The sequence below is a fragment of the Prionailurus bengalensis genome, chromosome B2 (assembly GCF_016509475.1).
Source record: "Prionailurus bengalensis isolate Pbe53 chromosome B2, Fcat_Pben_1.1_paternal_pri, whole genome shotgun sequence".
NCBI lineage: Eukaryota > Metazoa > Chordata > Mammalia > Carnivora > Felidae > Prionailurus > Prionailurus bengalensis.
The window spans coordinates 74376797-74394275 of record NC_057349.1 but is presented as its reverse complement, the minus strand read 5'-3'; the positions used below and the strand labels follow the sequence as shown (position 1 = coordinate 74394275).

The window sequence follows — 17479 nt, the reverse complement described above, 5'->3', positions numbered from 1 at the left end:
CATAAATAATTTCTCATTATTATGAATTGGTTCAGAAGATGAAAATATTTTTTATATTCACACTATGATGTATTGCTGTTGAAAAAAATGGGACAGGTTAGCTTTTCTAGCTCTTCTAGCACTGGTAAATTTGGGTGCGTAACTACCTTTAACCAGTTTCTGAGAACAACTTCAAAATTTTTGTAGAATACTAATTTCTTGAGTATCCCATATTTAACACTTCCCCTCCTTCTCCTTCCTACTCCATTTATACACACACACACACTGTATAGGGAGGATTAGACACATTTGAAGTGTGAAGTTTTTTTATACCTTGGTTTCAAACATTGAAAAGCCATAGCGAAGCCAGCTACCAGAGAGAGCTCATTTCAAGTGTGTGATGGCAAGGAAAGAGAATATTATGTATTTAATACTTTAAAAAAAATCATGGCCTTTGGAGGTTTCAATGAAATTCCTCTTAGGTTCCAAAAGCTTCCATTTAATAATATTTGATTCTGCCTTGGAAAAATTAGTCAAATATTTCCCTCTTTAACTTAAGACACTTCTAGGGAATACATCTTAACTCACAAAACTTTTGAATAAAACTTTGGAGCATACTTACCAGTTTCTGAAATCCTATCTTTTTAGGGCTAGTGGGTAAATAATAGACATTAAATTTAGGAGACTTTCTGGCCTGACCTGGTAGAGTTTTTTTTTTTATATTATTAAGGTATGGAAGAATCAGATTGTTACAGGGAAATTGAATTTAAGTTGATAGAAATGAATTTTCTCTATGCAAGATTACTTGGAAATTGATTTTCTTACCTTCCCTCAAATGGGTGTGGCCAGTTATGCTCTCACTCTATCAGAGTTATGTTGACGTGTGATTTCACAAAAGGTCTGAAGTCTTAAACATGAGGACATTTTCTCAAATCTAGGACGTTTGCATGGAGAACATGAGTAGCAGGTTAGTGATCTTGGCATTGAGTTCTCATCTCTCCTCATGGACACAATTTTAGTCATCGGAATTTGTCTTTTAATGGATCAGACAGAGCTAATTGTGACTTCGGGTTATGCAGTTTAGCTTATCGTAATTGCTAAGATACCAAGATTGGCCAGGCCTAATTCATCTGAACTGTTACACCATTGCCAATTGCCCTTCTGTGCAGTGTATGGATTTCCAGGAGAAGACCATCTGAGAGTGGACTTAGGAAGAGGTGTAGACAGAAGCCAGGGACACTGAAGATGACAGTGTCCATAAAAGCAGGGGAGAGTAGGGTTGGATATGGTGCAGACCACCAGGATACATCCCTTTCTGAAGCCACGGGCTGATAGAGCTCCAGTAGATCATCTCTCTCACTTCTGTTGAGACCAAACATGGTTTCACCATACATGTCAACACAGTCACTGCCAATCCTTTTGAATTGAAAAATGAAGAAAACCTCTATGTTTTATTAGGCCTAGGAAATAATGAAAGAAGTCTTACATTTTTGCTTTGTACTTTATGCGTCACAAACACTTTTCCATCCACATTGGCAAAGGACTTAAACTGTGGAACAGACTGGGCAGTGTTGATTAATGTAAGTGTTGGCTGAGTTGGCCCCCTGATGGGACAGGGAACCTAGTGGTTGCCAGTGTGAGGTTTACTTATGAGAATGTTATTAGAGTGGACCTAATTTATTACATCCCAACCCTCATATGTTGACTTCCAGTTACTCAGTAAAGTAATTAAAGGATTGGAAGTGCATTTCTCAGCCTCACTTTCAATTGACACTCTCTGGTAATGGAATGGGGTAAAAATGTGAGCCAGGAGACCTCTTCAAAAACTCTTTGAAAACTTTTCGTAAATGGTTATGTTTATTAATATGCTAACGTAAATATTATGATACATAGTTTAAGATGGAACTGCTTTTAATATTTTATAAAAAGTGGTAAATTAGAAATCAGACTTTAAAAGCAAGAGGTCTAGGAGCACCTGGGTGGCTCAGTCGGTTAAGCATCCGATTTCGGCTCAGGTCATGATCTCGCTATGCATGTTCGAGCCCCACTTTGGGCTCTGTGGTGACAGCTCAGAGCCTGGAGGTGGCTTCAGATTCAGTGTCTCCCTCTCCCCGCCCCTCCCCTGCTCGTGCTCTTTCTCTCTCTCTCAAAAATAAATAAACATTTAAAAAATCTAAAATCAAGAGTTCTTTCTCTGAGATCCATGTATCTTGAAAACATGCTAAGTAAAATAAGTCAGAAAAAAAGGTCACATAATGTATGATTCCATTAATATGAAAGAAGGACATGATTGGGCTTAGGGAATTGGGTGGTCTGAGAAATATTTTTAATTTTATTTTTTTAAAGTTTTTATTTATTTATTTTGAGAGAGAGAGAGAGCCCCCAGGGGAAGGACAGAGAAGGACAGAAAGAATCCCGAGAAGGCACTATCCGTACAGACCCTGATGCACAGGGTTTGATCTCAGGAACCATGAGATCATGACCTGAGTGGAAACCAAGAGTTGGATACTTAACTGAGCCACTCAGGTGCTCCAGGAGCCCTTTAGTTTAAAGAGAATTGAAAAACAGTTTGAACACTTGTGACTTTAAAAACTCGATTTTTTCCTGTAGTTTTCAAAGAAGATACTGTAATTTCAAAGAAGTGCTGCTCATGACTTACTGAACCTTACTTTGAAATTTATAAGCAGTAGAACTTTTCAGGTTCTATTTTTATGAATTAGTTCTTTTAAAATATTTAAATATACTGGAATTAATATGGTTTGCTATCATACATAAACAGTACATTTAGTTGTTTCTGAATTTTGTGTTCTTGACAGTATAAGAATTTATATAATTTTGATTCCCTGTCCAAATCATGTATTAAGTAGCTGTATGTTTATAATGATTCTAGCACTAAGTTGTGGTCCTTTGCTTGTTTTGGTATTTCGAGAGTTTGAATTGATGAGCTTGTCATTGTTGTAGCTTTGGAATTGAATTTTAAAAATACACAGATATAAACAGTGTTATATTTTAACATCATTAATAGGCTCTTTGCTTTCCTGATAGGTCCTTCTAGGACTGAAGAGTCCAAATCAACTACTAAAGTATGAGAAAAATGAAATTTAAGTTAAATATTTTCTTCTTGAGCTCTCTTATACGCTCTTGTTTTTTTCTTCTCTATGCAGTATGTTGGACTCATTTGAAATGTCTTAAATTTTGGTAGAGTTGTTTAATCCTGTCTATTTGTCATTTTCATGTATTACATTAAAACAAACTCTGATTTTTAGTAAACTGTATCACCTTTCTGTTCTCCCAAGTTCTTTTCTTGGTATCAATGGTGTTTGATTCATTCTCAATTTCACTATTTTTGTTAGAAGTGATGGAGAGTGACTTTCCCCCCCCCTTTTCATTGCCTCTTTAAAAATAGATAGGCCATCGTTGCTTCTCTAGGGACTTTTGTCAAGGCAAAGATTGAGAAATAAGGATGGTGTGTCCTCTGCCTGCATTTTGGTCTCTTCGACTCGGGTCGCCTAGTTGACAGCTCTGGTGTCTTAGGAAAGCTTCTCCTCTCTCACCACTTTAAAAATCACCAAAATAGGTTTTAAGTAATGTTAAGTTTGTTGTTCTCTTTGAATTATCTTTTTTGTTGGTTTTATAGTGGAAGTTTACTGATTTAGGTCTAATAGTCCAGGTGTTTTTGCAGGAAATAATCCAAATTCTGGATTATTATAATCTTGTGTTTCTTAAAATGTTTATATCGTTAACAGAACTTTCTACTGATATTTGAGCCTTTGGTAGATAGTATCAAGTATCACTTTTGGCCTAATTAATACATGCCTTTAATTTTCATAACGAGTTTAGTGATTGTTTTAAGATAAACTGAATTTTAAGTATGCCGAGACCATTTCTCCATCTTTCCTTCCTGCTCTCTTTATTTCTTTCTTCCTAAATCAAAAACAAACCAAACCAAAAACAATATAAAAACATTAGCTGAAGTTTTGGGGGAAAGTTACCCATAGTTCTAACTTTCCAAAACAACTGTAATCATTTTTTCATGTATTACTTTCTGTCTTTGTCCACATATATGGTTGTTTTGTGTGATTAATATGTAGTTAAGATTATAGAGAACATTTATAAATCTTAACAATAAAAAGGTGAATCCTGGGGCTAATGAATATATGCTGTGGGAAAAGGAAGCATAAATGGATAAATGTTTAGGATAAACAAAAGGATAAATTTTAGGAATTTGAGCCATCCTAGGTCCAGCTGTGTTATCTAATTTTCAAAAATAAGGTGGTTCTAATTATTAAGAAATGAGGTATTCTGGGGCGCCTGGGTGGCGCAGTCGGTTAAGCATCCGACTTCAGCCAGGTCACGATCTCGCGGTCCGTGAGTTCGAGCCCCGCGTCGGGCTCTGGGCTGATGGCTCAGAGCCTGGAGCCTGTTTCCGATTCTGTGTCTCCCTCTCTCTCTGCCCCTCCCCGTTCATGCTCTGTCTCTCTCTGTCCCAAAAATAAATAAACGTTGAAAAAAAAAAAAAAAGAAATGAGGTATTCTAAGAAAGCTAAAATTTGCTCCATCATTTACCCTTGGGCTTTTCAATTTGTTTTTTTTGATAGAATTTGTTCAGAAATACCTAGTACTTCTAGGTATAAAAGAGAATGCAATTTAGTTGGAGAGGATCATGCTTGATCTTTTCCATCACTTATCATGGGATCCAGATAATACTTTGTACCTTCATGAGCTTTAATAAGGAGAAAAATTGTTAAATCACAGAATACTTAAAGGATTAGATTAAAAATGCCAATGTTGGATTCACATGCCATGCAAATATTTGTAATTACATAGAGACATGAATAATTAACGTTTATAACTGTATCTTTTTTTGTGTAACTGTGGATATCATTAATGTGATGAATGTCCTTTTGTGTAAATTTTGGTGGTTTGATACATAGGATAGGTTGTGTGTGAACTCCAGGATCTCATGAGGAAACTGGACTTGTCCAGGAGTACGTGTCCCAGATCACTCACTGGTCAGTGACAAGGCAGTGCTAGTGTATTTTAATTTCTATTTGAGTGCCATTTTTCATCAACTACCCCATAGCCACATAGCAGCATGTTGACACCTTTGAGCAGAAGTTAAGCATTCCTTTCTCTGCACCAGAAATCACATCAACATCATGACATTAGTTGGTTTCCTTTTATAAGAATAACACTTGGAAAATAAATTAAATTATTGAACATAAAAATGTAAGTGAGGTGTATTTTATTACAGCCAATAAAAGGTTAATACCTGGGAGTGTCTGAGGAAAAACAACTAATCTAATCTTCCATACTGGGTAACAAAAGTTAGAGGAATCCACAGGTTATTCTTGCTTATGACTGATCTAGAATGAATCAGAGATGCAGACACAGCCCAAATGAGAATACAAGTAGGGTGGTGGTATGGTAGTAGGATACAAATAATGGTATTAGGCATGTAGTTCTTGTAGAGGAAGCAAGAGGATGTCTCTAAGGAAATGATACTTAAGTGGGTTTTGCAGGATGAACAGAAGTTCACCAGGTAGCCTGCAGCCTTCCAGGCCCAGAAAACTGCATGAGCATGGTGTGGTTAGTGTATGCAGTTCAGGGAACAGAAATGGTTTGTGGAGGGCATAAGAAAGGTGGTAGAGAGAATGAGTTTAGAGCCACTGCACTGGTCCTACATTTGGCTTTTACCAAAGACAGCAAGATTTTTGTTTCCATGCCAGAGAAATGTTGAAAATGTTGTATAATTAATGAAAGGAGAAAGAATAACATAACCAATCAATATAAAATAATGGAGAAGTGTTTTTAAAACACAGAGAAGACAATCACATGTGGCCTTGCTGAAAAGGGACTATTTTGAGGGAAAGTGGGCAGTGTCCTATTCCAGTCTGACTAGTAGGCAAATGCTTCAGAGAGTTAATTTCCCAACCCACATCAGAAATGTATGTATATACATACATACATATACACACACACACACACACACACACACACACATATATATTTCTTTTTAAAAAATTAGGACAGTGTTAAGAGACATGTTGATAGGGGCACAGACAGGAAATACTCAAGTAAATAAAAGATTTGACAGCATAAGACACATCCTATTCTTATTACATTGTTTTCCCATAATGATTATCTGATTTTCCATTTTAAGTACTATATGGGAAGCCAGGAAATCAGGATTCTAGACATAGCCATATCATCTTCTAAACATGTATCTCATCCCAGAGAAGTCTCTTTACTTTTCTAGCCTTCACTTTCCTCATTTCTTGAATGAAAGAATTTTCTAGTAGGTTCAACAGGATGTAGCAGAGATGTTTCATAGGCTACTTTGAAAGATGAAGGGAGCCTCCTGCCAACCTTACCCCCTCCAACAGAGCAGCTTTGGATTTATTTATATTGTAAATGGAGCTTTTACAAGATTTTTTGATAAAAGTATTACATCACTTTTTAAAGGTTTGAAAATCAGCTAACTAGAAACTTGATAGGGCATATCTAGCTCAGAAACAATTTGCACATCTGTAGAAGGAGGATAGCAACAGTTCTATTTCGTAGGTATCAGAGGGTTGAACAAGATGTTACATGGAGAAGAGGGCACAGAATATAGGAAGCATTCGATATGTTAGCTATTATCCATTCCCCACCCCAAATAGGTCCCTTACAAATAAGACTGCATTTCATGTCTTATTTGTACTCTTTGAGTATGAAATGTTGACTCGAAAAAATTGCCTAACCCATCTGTTTTGTATCAAAAACACTATAAAAATGTCTTGGACATTTACTTTGTGAATATTTACTATAGCCATTTTATTTCTGTTTTTTTGTGCATTGCATCTTCTTCCACGTTTGAAAGTCGTCTTCTTTCCATCAGGTTTTTGAAATAATTATGACCAGATGTTATTGTGAAATTATACGTATCAATGTGTTTCAGGCTTTCCAGTGCATGGGAAAGTGACATCAGCATCCACACTCTAACCCTGCCCTCTGCAACCTGCTTAGAGCTGCTGCTGATATTATCCAGGAACAACGCCACGCTACCTCCATCGCTTCGCTATATGAATTCCTTTCAGGTAGGAACAGCTCCTTTACCCTGGTATGATTTTTCAGTTTCACTTGTGAATTGTTTTTTGAGGATCTTGTGTTTCATAGGAGATAGCTTGCAGAACCCAGAGTTCCAGATGATAATAATAATAAGCACAATAAGCTCAGAACTGATTAGGTAATTGTCCAGTCGTGGCAGAACCCATATCTGTCTAACCCCAGAGTTTGTTCTCTTAACCTCCACCTCTCCTGCCTCTGAGAAAAATGGCAAGCATCTGACAAAGACACTGTGAATGCGTTTTCCTTTTCCTAGCTTTGCCCTAGAACAAAGATTTTCAACCATTATGAGTAGCTTTGCTACCCTTAGCTTGCAACCAAATCGCCAAATAGATGTTTAAGTTAAGCTGATGGTGTTCTACCCACTTCTGGCACCTTTTCCCTCTCTGCCAGGTTCTTCCCTCATCACTTTGACCCTCCTCTGGATTTTTATCAGGACATGGTCACAGTAAGACAAACAGGACAGAACAGCATATGTGGTCTGATCAACAGGAAGACCTCCTTCCTAGTAGGCAGCTAATTGTCAATGAGATGGCAAATGAGAGTTAAGGTGTTAACTATTTGCTTAAGTTTATGATCCCGTAGCTACTGAATGTATCATTGAACTTATCTATGACTCTTGACAATGGAAAAATACTCATAAGCTCTCTGAGGCTTGTGAGACGGCCACATGCATTGCTGAGAAATGAGTAAACATGGGTTGGCTCTACCTCTGAAGTATTGTGGCTGTATCCTAAGATAACTTCAGGATCAGTGTATATTGCTTGATATACCTCTGTGGTAAAACAAGATGTGGATTTTCCTATGAAGTATACCTCAGGAAATTGTTTGTAAAAATTGCTCCAAGGGAATGCTTCCAAACTCATTTTACAAGGCCAGCATCCGCCGATACTAAAACTAGACAAGAATACCACTAGAAAAGAAAATTATCGGTCAATAATCCTGATGAACATAGATTCAGAAGTCCTCAACAAAATATTAGCAAACCAAATTCAACATACATTAAAAGGATCATACACCATGACCAGATGGCATTTATTCCAGGGTTGCAAGGATGGTTCAGCATCTGCAAATCACTGTTAATACACCACATTAACAAAATGAAGGATAAAAATTATATGATCATTCAATAGATTTAGAAAAAGCATTTGACAAAATTCAACATCCATTTATGATAAAAACTCTCAATAAAGTGTGTATACAGGGAACATATCTCAAAATAATAAAGGCCATAATATGACAAGCACACAGCTAACATTATACTCAATGATAAGATCAGAAATAAGATAGCGATGCTCACTGTCCCCTCCCCGCCCACCTACTGTGTTCAACATAGAATTGGAAGTCCTAGCCAAAACAGTTAGGCAAGAGAAAGAAATAAGAAGGATCCAAATTAGAAAGGGAAAGAAGTAAAACTATTTGCAGAAGATGTATCACATAGAGAAAATCCTAAAGAGTCTACCAAAAACTGGAAGAATTAGTTGCAGGATACAAAATCACTATACAAAAATCTGTTGTGTATCTATATACTGATAACAAACTATCAGAGAAATTAAGAAAACAATCCCATTTCCAATTGCATCAAAAAGAATAAAATACCTAGGAATAAATTTAGTCAAGGTAAAGGACCTATACACTGAAGGCTATAAGACATTAATGAAAGTAATTGAAAAAGAAATAAGTGAGCAGATATTTTGTGCTCATGATTGGGAAGAATTGATATTGTTAAAATATCCATACCACCCAGTGCAACCTACACATTCAATACAACCCCTGTCAAAATTCCAACGACATTTTTCACAGAACTAGACAAAGAATTCTTAAATTTATGTGGAACCATAAAATACCCTGAATAGCCAAAGTAATCTTGACAAATAAGAACAAAGCTAGAAGTATTATACTTCTGATTTTAAACTATATTACAAAGTTATAGTAATCAAAACAGACACATAGATCAGTGGAACAGGAGAGAGAGTCCAGCAATAACCCATGTATATATGATCAATTAATTTATGACAGAGAAGCCAAAAATATACAATGGGAAAGTCTCTTCAATGAATGAAATGTAATATGGGGACAGTCTCTTGAGTGAATGTTGGGAGAACTGGACAGCCACAGCAAAAGAATGAAACTGGACCATCTCAAAACTTAACTCAAAATGGATTAAACACTTGAATGTAAGGCCTGAAACCATAAAACTCCTAGAAGAAAACATAGGCAGTAAGTTCCTTGACATTGGTCTTTGTGATGGATGGTTTGTCTTTTTTTTTTTTTTTTTTTTTTTTGAGAGAGAGTGAATGTGAGCAGAGGAGGGGCAGAGGGAGAGGGATAGAGAGAATCTTAACCAGGTTCAACACCCAGCATGGACACTGGCCTCAGTCTCACAATCATGAGATCATGACCTGATCTGAAATCAGGAGTCAGATGCCCAACTGACTGAGCCACCCAGGCACCCCAGTGATGATTTTTTCATCTGACACCAAAAGCAAAAATAAACAAGGGGATCTACATTAAACTGAAATGCTTCTGCACTGTAAAGGAAACCATCAACAAAATGAAAAGGTAACCTAACTAAATGGGAGAAAATATTTGCAAATCATAAATCTGGTTAATATCCAAAATATATAAATAATTCATACAACTCAGTAGCAAAAAAACCCACTCTAATTAAGAAATGGGCAAAAAGTCTGAACAGACATGTTTCCACAGAAGTCATATAGATGGCCAACATGAAAAGATGCTCAGCATCAAAAGTCTTCAATAAATTTCATATTAAAAAAATAAAAATAAATTAAAATTAAAATTAAAAAGTAACTTCAAAAGTCTTCAGAGAAATGCACATTGAAACTACAATGAGCTATCATCTTACACCTGTTAGGATGGCTATCATCAAAAATATAAGAAAGAACCAAGTGTTAGCAAGGAGGTGGAGAAAAGGGAACCGTTATGCACTGTGGGTGGAATTGTATATTGGTGTAGCCACTGTGGAAAACGGAAACCTGTTGGGCGAAAATTTAAAAACAGAACTACCATATGATCCAGCAATTCCACTACGGGGTGTTGATCCAAAGACAATGAAAACATTAACTCAAAAAGATATATGCATCCCCATGTTCATTGCAGCGTTATTTACAATAGCCAAGATATGGAAGCAAACTAAGGGTCCATCTGTGGATGATGGATAAAGAAGTTGTGGGGTATATATGCAATTCAACCATTAAAAAAGAGTACAACTCTATATTGTGATAACACGGATGGACCTAGAGGGGATTATGCTAAGTGAGATAGAGATAGACAAATACCATATGTTTTCATTTATATGTGGATTCTAAAAGACAAAACGCAAACCAAAGATAACCAAGCTCATGGGTACAGAGAGGGCAGACTGGGTGGAGGTGATCAAAAGGTACAAAGTTCCAGGTATAAAATAGGTAAGTCCTGGGGATATAGTATACAGTGTAGTGACTATAGTTAATAATACTATATTGCATATTTGAAAGATGCTAACAGATTAGATCTTAAAAGTTCTCATCACAAGAAAAAAAATTTTTTGTAACTGGGATGGTGATGGATGTTAACTAGACTTATTGTGATGATCATTTTGCAATGTATATAAATACGAAATCATGTTTTACACCTGAAACTAATATAATGTTACATGTCAAACATCAATTAAAAGTATTTTTTAAATAACTGCTCCATTCTAATTCACAATCATATTCTCCTTGTAATCTGTTATGTTTGATTTTCTTCAATACCAATTCATATTTTGGCCTTGGTGTACCTGTTTTATTAATCAGTACTTGATTCAGCCTCAGCCCTGAACTGACCTTTGAGAACATCTTCTTCTGTAGGAGAGGGAACTGAGATTCAGAAAGATGGAGTGAGTTGGCCAGGGAAATCCTACCATGTTAGAGACAGAGCTGGACTCACCAGGCTTGTGCCCCAGTAACTCCGCCTGCACCTAAATGCAGAACTTGCTGACGTCCTGGGATGTGGAATGTGTGTGATTTATAGATGGAGGCACCTTAGTTTACAGTATTTCTTTTAAGTTTTGCTCATTGGGTCGAACATTGAGTAACATAAAAGTTTGTGTTTGCCCACAAACATTTATGGAGGGAGATACAAGAAACTGCATAGTGGTTATCTTTGGGAAGCAAGGTTAGAAGACAGTTACTATTTATTTCACTTTCTCATGTACTGTTTGAAATGTTTATATGATGGGTGAGTGGGGATCAAGAGAGATGACTTCTAACTTTGAGGGTTTTACAGCCTTTGGGGGAGAGAGAACAATCATCCATGTGTGATAGAAATTGGGGATAATTTTATTACAAAGTAGCCTTAACGCAAGCCTTAAAGAGACTGAAGGTAAAAGAATAATTTAAACTGGCTATGGGAAAATTAAGAGGAGGCCCAATCTGTATTCTCCATGAGAACAGAGGAGGTCTTAATCCCTTCAGGGATCTTAACTCAGGCTCAGGTAGACACATGGGCATGAAAGCCATGCTTGCTCTCATGGCGTGAGTGCCTCCTCATAGCAGCTTAACCACAGGAGCTCTGTTACTGAATATCCCTCTCTACTAGTGATTATACTTCCTCTGCTTTCAGTCTGTTTGCTGAATATTATTAATCAGGAACACAGACACTTTCCCAGTTTCCAAGGTTCAGAGAAACTTGGCACAAGTTCACGAACAATGTCTGCTAAAGCGATGTAGTCCCTGCTGCTACCCCTGGAAATATGCATTCTTATCAGGAACATACCAGGAATCGACTTCCTCATGCAGGTCTTCACTGCAAGATAAAGGATCAGTGAAGAAGGGGAGGATGTCTGTCAGGATTAGAAAGAGATGCTCTGCTTTTTCATCTTTGTAACACCTACTTAATCATTTATTACAATGGCAAGGAACAGGGCTGCTAATTTTGCCCATATTTGGGATTTACTCTTTCAGTTGGAAATTCACTGTAACACACATCTTTTAAAGTGCTGTACTGGCAAGAGCTATAAAATAGTAGAATGACACTTGTTAAGATACCATCTTTACATTTCCAATTCTCTTACCTTCTAGGCCAAGTTAGTTAACTGTGAGCACAGCTACTTTTTTTGTAAAAATGTTATTTTAGGTTTTCCAAGGATTCAAATGGCACTCCTGCTTGAGCTGTTACCACTGCCAAATCCCAAAAGGAAAGGTTTATCTTATTAATTAGAGCTATTTACATATATGAAATTCTAACTTCTTAAATTACAGTGTAGCCAATAGGGATATCGTTTGGTGGTTTTGTTATAATTTTAACTTCTGTGTTACCAGCATATCTTAATATCCATAGTGTGATTATAAGCAAACAGAATGCAGGATTTGGTTGAGAATCACTGATGGATTGCTAAGTGCATACGATAGTTGTTGTGCCCCAAGAAGAAGAATGGACTTAGAAGAATTTTAAGCTGGGAATGAAATTCTTCTGTGACCTTCCTCTTGCAATGAGAATAAAATCCAAACATTGTATCAGAAACCAGATCTGACTTTGGTGTTCTTGTTGTATACTTAATCAGGCCAGAGGTCCCAAAGGCCCCCAGCTGAGCATTGTTTTCCCAACTTACACATGCTTCCATTTCCACGTTTAGAGACATGGAGTAACTAAGTAGTAACATGGCAGAGGGCTCCATTAATAGACTGAGCCATCTGGCTAAACTCTCTCCCTTAACTTCTGGCTTGACTCCCTCCCACTGAGAATTCTCAAGATGAGTCTTCCTTGGAAACTTATACTCAGCTGAGAGATAAGGAGTGATCCACTGCCTTGAGCCCTGAGCTGAGGAAACCTTTTTTGTTCTTTCCCATACCTTACCTCATTAACTCCAGCTCCATCAGCTACTCCAGGCCTTCCCAGCTGTGCAGATGGCATTTCTAAGGGCATAGAGCACCCAAATTAAAGCTTTTTTGTTTCCCACAGGTTGATAGCTGTGTTCTACAGTTACTGTAAATGTTTTCACAGACATTATCCTTATTATTATTATTATTATTAATATCGTCCTTTAGAGAACCACAGCCTTCAAATGTGGGAGCAGTGTAACATTCTCAAGCATTATGGGTCCTGGCAAAAAAGTTGAGCCTCATCAGATTAGAGTTTTATGTGTATGTTGTGTGGTTGAATTACATAGTGACAATATGTAGAGAGGAAGAAACAGAAAAGCTTTATAGGCCTTATCTATTACCATCTGATAGTTAGGGTTGGTCAGGGATATTTTCTCACCTCCAGAAGGATTTGAAATCATACAGTATTCCCTGGGGAAGGGTAAACTAGATGAAGCATCTTGAATAAGGGCGCTCTATACTGTTTAGAGCAGGAAATTCTCATTTATGTTACTTGATTTTTAAGAAATCCACTGATAGTTGAATTTCATCATTTCCATGATATAAAAACCATATATTCAACTTCTCAATTGTTCAAAAATTAATAATTTTACAAATAATTCTCCCATCCAGCCACTTTCCCACCACCTGCTAATATCTCTGTCATGAGAGAAGAAGAAAGGAAAATAACATGTGAAAATTTGGTTTAATCATTTGGCCATTTGTTGGCATCTCAGGTAAAAAGTGCTTATGGTACAGTAGTATGTAATCTATAGGGGATCTAAGAAATCGTTAGGCAAAGGCCTGAGAACTTTACAGATGATTAGCAACAAAGGGCTACAGAGAAGAGAAAGTGAAGTTTCTTTTTTTCATCTTTTAGGCAGCACACAACATAGATGGCCTTATCTGTCTATTACATGCCATGTTCATCTCTGCCTTTTAAAGTAACATTTTACAAAATGATTATTAAAAGATCATCACTTTCATGATAAAAAACAGAAAAGTATAAGGAAAATTAAACTCACTAGGAATAACCAATATTGGCATTGTAGAGTAATTCTTGTTAGTGTTTTTTCTGTATGCTTTGAGAACGCATGTGCACACATACATACACAAGTACAAATATATTTTAGTATAAAACTGGCCTCATTGGAATGGAGAATGAGATTCTGGCAGTATTCTCTTTCCTTTGCTTAATCTTCTGGCATGAAGACAGTCTTCCTGGAGACTGTTAAAGGACCTTGGGGGACTTTTGTATAAAGGTCCTGTTATTAGGTGAGCATGGATAAGGTGGGAGGCTGCGAGCCACGGCAGATGTCCAAGGGTTGCTGCAGATGTAACAGGAGGCAGATAGACCTGCATCAAGATGGGCAGACACTTGCCAGAATTTGTGCTCAGCTCTCATGGTAATCCTTGTGTGCATTCCAGAGAATTAAGAGAGTAGTGTTGGCACACTCAACTCCTGAGAAGTGTCAGCCTTTTGGTTTTTTCCTGCTAATTCCTTTGTCCTTGGTGGGCAGAGATAATCAGGAGTTGAGTGCTACTCATTATATTTAGGGAATCCAGTCTCAGAAATAGTGATCACTGCTCCATTTTCAGTCTCTCCTCTAAACAGATTTCTGAGTGTTGGCTTCAGCAATTTGGGTGTGAAAAGGACGTTGCCTTCTTCATCCCTTTTTGCCCTGCAGGGCGTTCTTGGTTTGGGAAAATGAGTAGGTATCCTTAGTTTAATACGGTTCTCTAGTATGGATTCTCCCTTCCTCTGACTCCTTTCACATCCAACTGTCATTCTGCCCTACTCTAGAGAGAGCTTGGAGGATGCGGCCAGGCAGAGAGCCAGCTAGAAGCCACTCACCCCGCGCATGTTCCCCGCCACATATCCCTCTTCTCAGGAATTTCTATCCCTACCTAGGAGTTAGGGTTGTAGACAGAGCAGGATAGTTCCCAGGATGTGCATGGCACTGGCCTGTACTCTGAGGAGCTGCTACTTGGTAGGGGAGCTTGACTGGGCTGGCTTTGTCCTTATTGAGAGAAGCAGGAATGGGGTATAGCCCAGAAAGTAAATAATTATGTCTCTTGGGGTGTCTGGGCGGCTCAGTTGGTTAAGCGTCTGACTTTGGCTCAGGTCACGATCTCATGGTTCATGAGTTCATGAGCCTACTTTGGATTCTGTGTCTCCTTCACTCTCTGCCCCTCCCCCACTCATGCTCTGTCTCTCTCCCCCTCTCTCTCTCTCAAAAATAAACATTAAAAAGAAATAAAAAATAGTAATTATGTCTCTTGTTTTGTTTGCTTGTTTTAATATATTAACTTCCCCACCCCCTGCCCCTACTCTAAAAGAAGTGCATACTCATGGCAGAAAATGTGGTTTTCATTACAAAATAATACATATTTGCACTTTTAGCCTAAAAAGATAGAATCTTATAATTAAACCAACTACATCCTAGTCCATTTCAGCCCATCTGTCCTTCTAGACATGGTGGGGAGAGAAGGCCTGATGGCACAGCCTGGCAGGCTCTCAGCAACCTTTGTGATTTGAGGGCACTCACTCTCTCTGCACTTCTAACTCTGAAATCCTAGTGAGGAAGACTGGAAGACAAACAGGGTCTAATTCTGCAATGATGGGATTATGGCTGTATTGATTCTTACATGTCAGGATCCATGGGAAGCTTGTTTGAAATTCAGGTCTCTGGTCAGTAACTCTGGAGGAGAGCCCAGGAATCTGCATTGTAACAAAAAGCCAAAGTGTTTCTAATAAAGTGGTTCCAGGACCAAGGTATGAAACACTTGTATGATAACAGAATATACTCCCAATAAATGTAAAGGGAAAAAATCTTTTAATTATGATGAACACCTGGTTCATGAACTCAGGTTAATTATTTTCCTCATCACTTTTCATTATTCACCTGCACTTAACACAATCCCTGACTTTTGAAGTAACCTGAAGCATTGTCATGGTGTTTATATTTTTTCTTTTACTTGTTTTCTTCTACCATGGCCCCTCCGTTTTACAGTCAGGTGCTTTGTAAAATTCAGGTGTTAGTTACCTCTCCAAGTCATCTTGCTGCCACTCAGTTATGCACACCTAACATCCCAGTATCTCACAGCCTCTGAGTTTCTTCCTTCCTTCAGGGATGTGCAACCTCTTGACTCCTCTCTCCTTCTCAAGGCAAGTCTAGTCTGGCAGGACACTCAAGGTGTAGCGTAGTCTTAGATCTGCCACCAACTGGACTTGCAAACCTGGTCTAGTTAGGTAACACGTACGGGTCCCAGTTTCTTTATCTGTACATTGAGGGGATTGGGTTAGATTATAAAGTTCCTTTAAAGTACGTGCACACAGAATCATTTTGTCTGCTCCCAGCTATTCATAATTTATCTACCAAGGCTGAATAGTATAACTTTGATCCTTAAAGGGACTAGGTTCTTATTTCTCCTGAACATCTTGAAAGTGTGTAACTGAGGAAAAGAATAGATGAAACCACATTATGTGTTTTTGTCTTTTTCTCTCCAAGAGAATGGAATCCATATCACAAGACCTTCCTAGTAGCTACAAAGAAGGGTCAGGAATGATGGGAGTAGAGACTGTGTGGCCCTCGGCTCTTCCAGCCTGAGAGACCCAGATCACTCCTTCATGAGAAGACCCTGGCAGATGGACCGTTAGAGAAAAGGAAGAGGAAGAAAGTTGGGATATTCTCTGGACAGCCCAAGCTTAACTTCTCTGCTTTCCTTTTCCTTCTCTACTCTCCCTCAGGCTTCTAGTACTTTCAAGTTTGCCTCTTGTTTCCAACTCTGGATCCTGGTCCACATTGAAACATTTGTGACTTAGGAATTTTCCAGTGGTTTTACATTTGCATTTATTTGTAAATAAATAAATTATAAATGATTGCTTATTCCAAGAAACTTTTGGAAAATGTGGGCCTTTCCTCTTGCCTGGAGCTATAGTAACAAGAGGACTTGGCTCTTTCTCACACATTTAGCACGACTGTGTTCAGTCAAGTGGCTTCCTGGTGGTGGGTCTTCCTTCCTTGGAAAGGAGGCTAAAGATATATGTCTGCTTTTAGAAATAAAGTAGCATCAAGATGGAAATGACTGAACATGCTTATCCCATAGAGGAAGCTACTGTGTTGTTCACAGGAGCTTTGCTGGCTGGAGGGGGAAACAGCAGCCTGGGAATGATGCCAACCTTTAAGGGAATGATGGATTGCAAGGTGGAACTGCTCTAAGTCTCCATTGAGAACCTCTCGTGAGCCCTCCTAGAAACGACGAATAGCTTAATCAAAGTGAAATGATTTAGAACAGGAAAGGTGTTAGGGCACTAGGCCAAAAGAATGGTGAGAAACAAAATGAAGTTATTTTATTGTCCTTTCCATCCTTGCTCTTCTATTTTTTAATTTTTGTTAATGTTTATTTATTTTTGAGAGAGAGAGAGAGAGAGAGAGAGCGCGCGCACATGAGTGGGGGAGGGGCAGAGAGAGAGGGAGACACAGAATCCAAAGCAGGCTCCAGGCTCTGAGCTGTCATCACAGAGCCCAATGTGGGGCTTGAAC

The 17479-nt window shown here is 38.1% G+C and overlaps 1 protein-coding gene across 5 annotated transcripts in view; it reads left to right on the top strand.

Annotated features, from left to right (window-relative positions):
• UBE3D (ubiquitin protein ligase E3D) overlaps window positions 1–17479 on the top strand; it is a 157708-nt gene that overhangs the window by 82220 nt on the left and 58009 nt on the right. For all 5 annotated transcript variants that reach the window (XM_043593002.1, XM_043593003.1, XM_043593001.1 and 2 more), the window contains exon 9: window positions 6920–7058. In XM_043593002.1, coding sequence (XP_043448937.1) covers window positions 6920–7058 — 139 coding nt within the window. The remainder of the gene's footprint in view (window positions 1–6919; window positions 7059–17479) is intronic.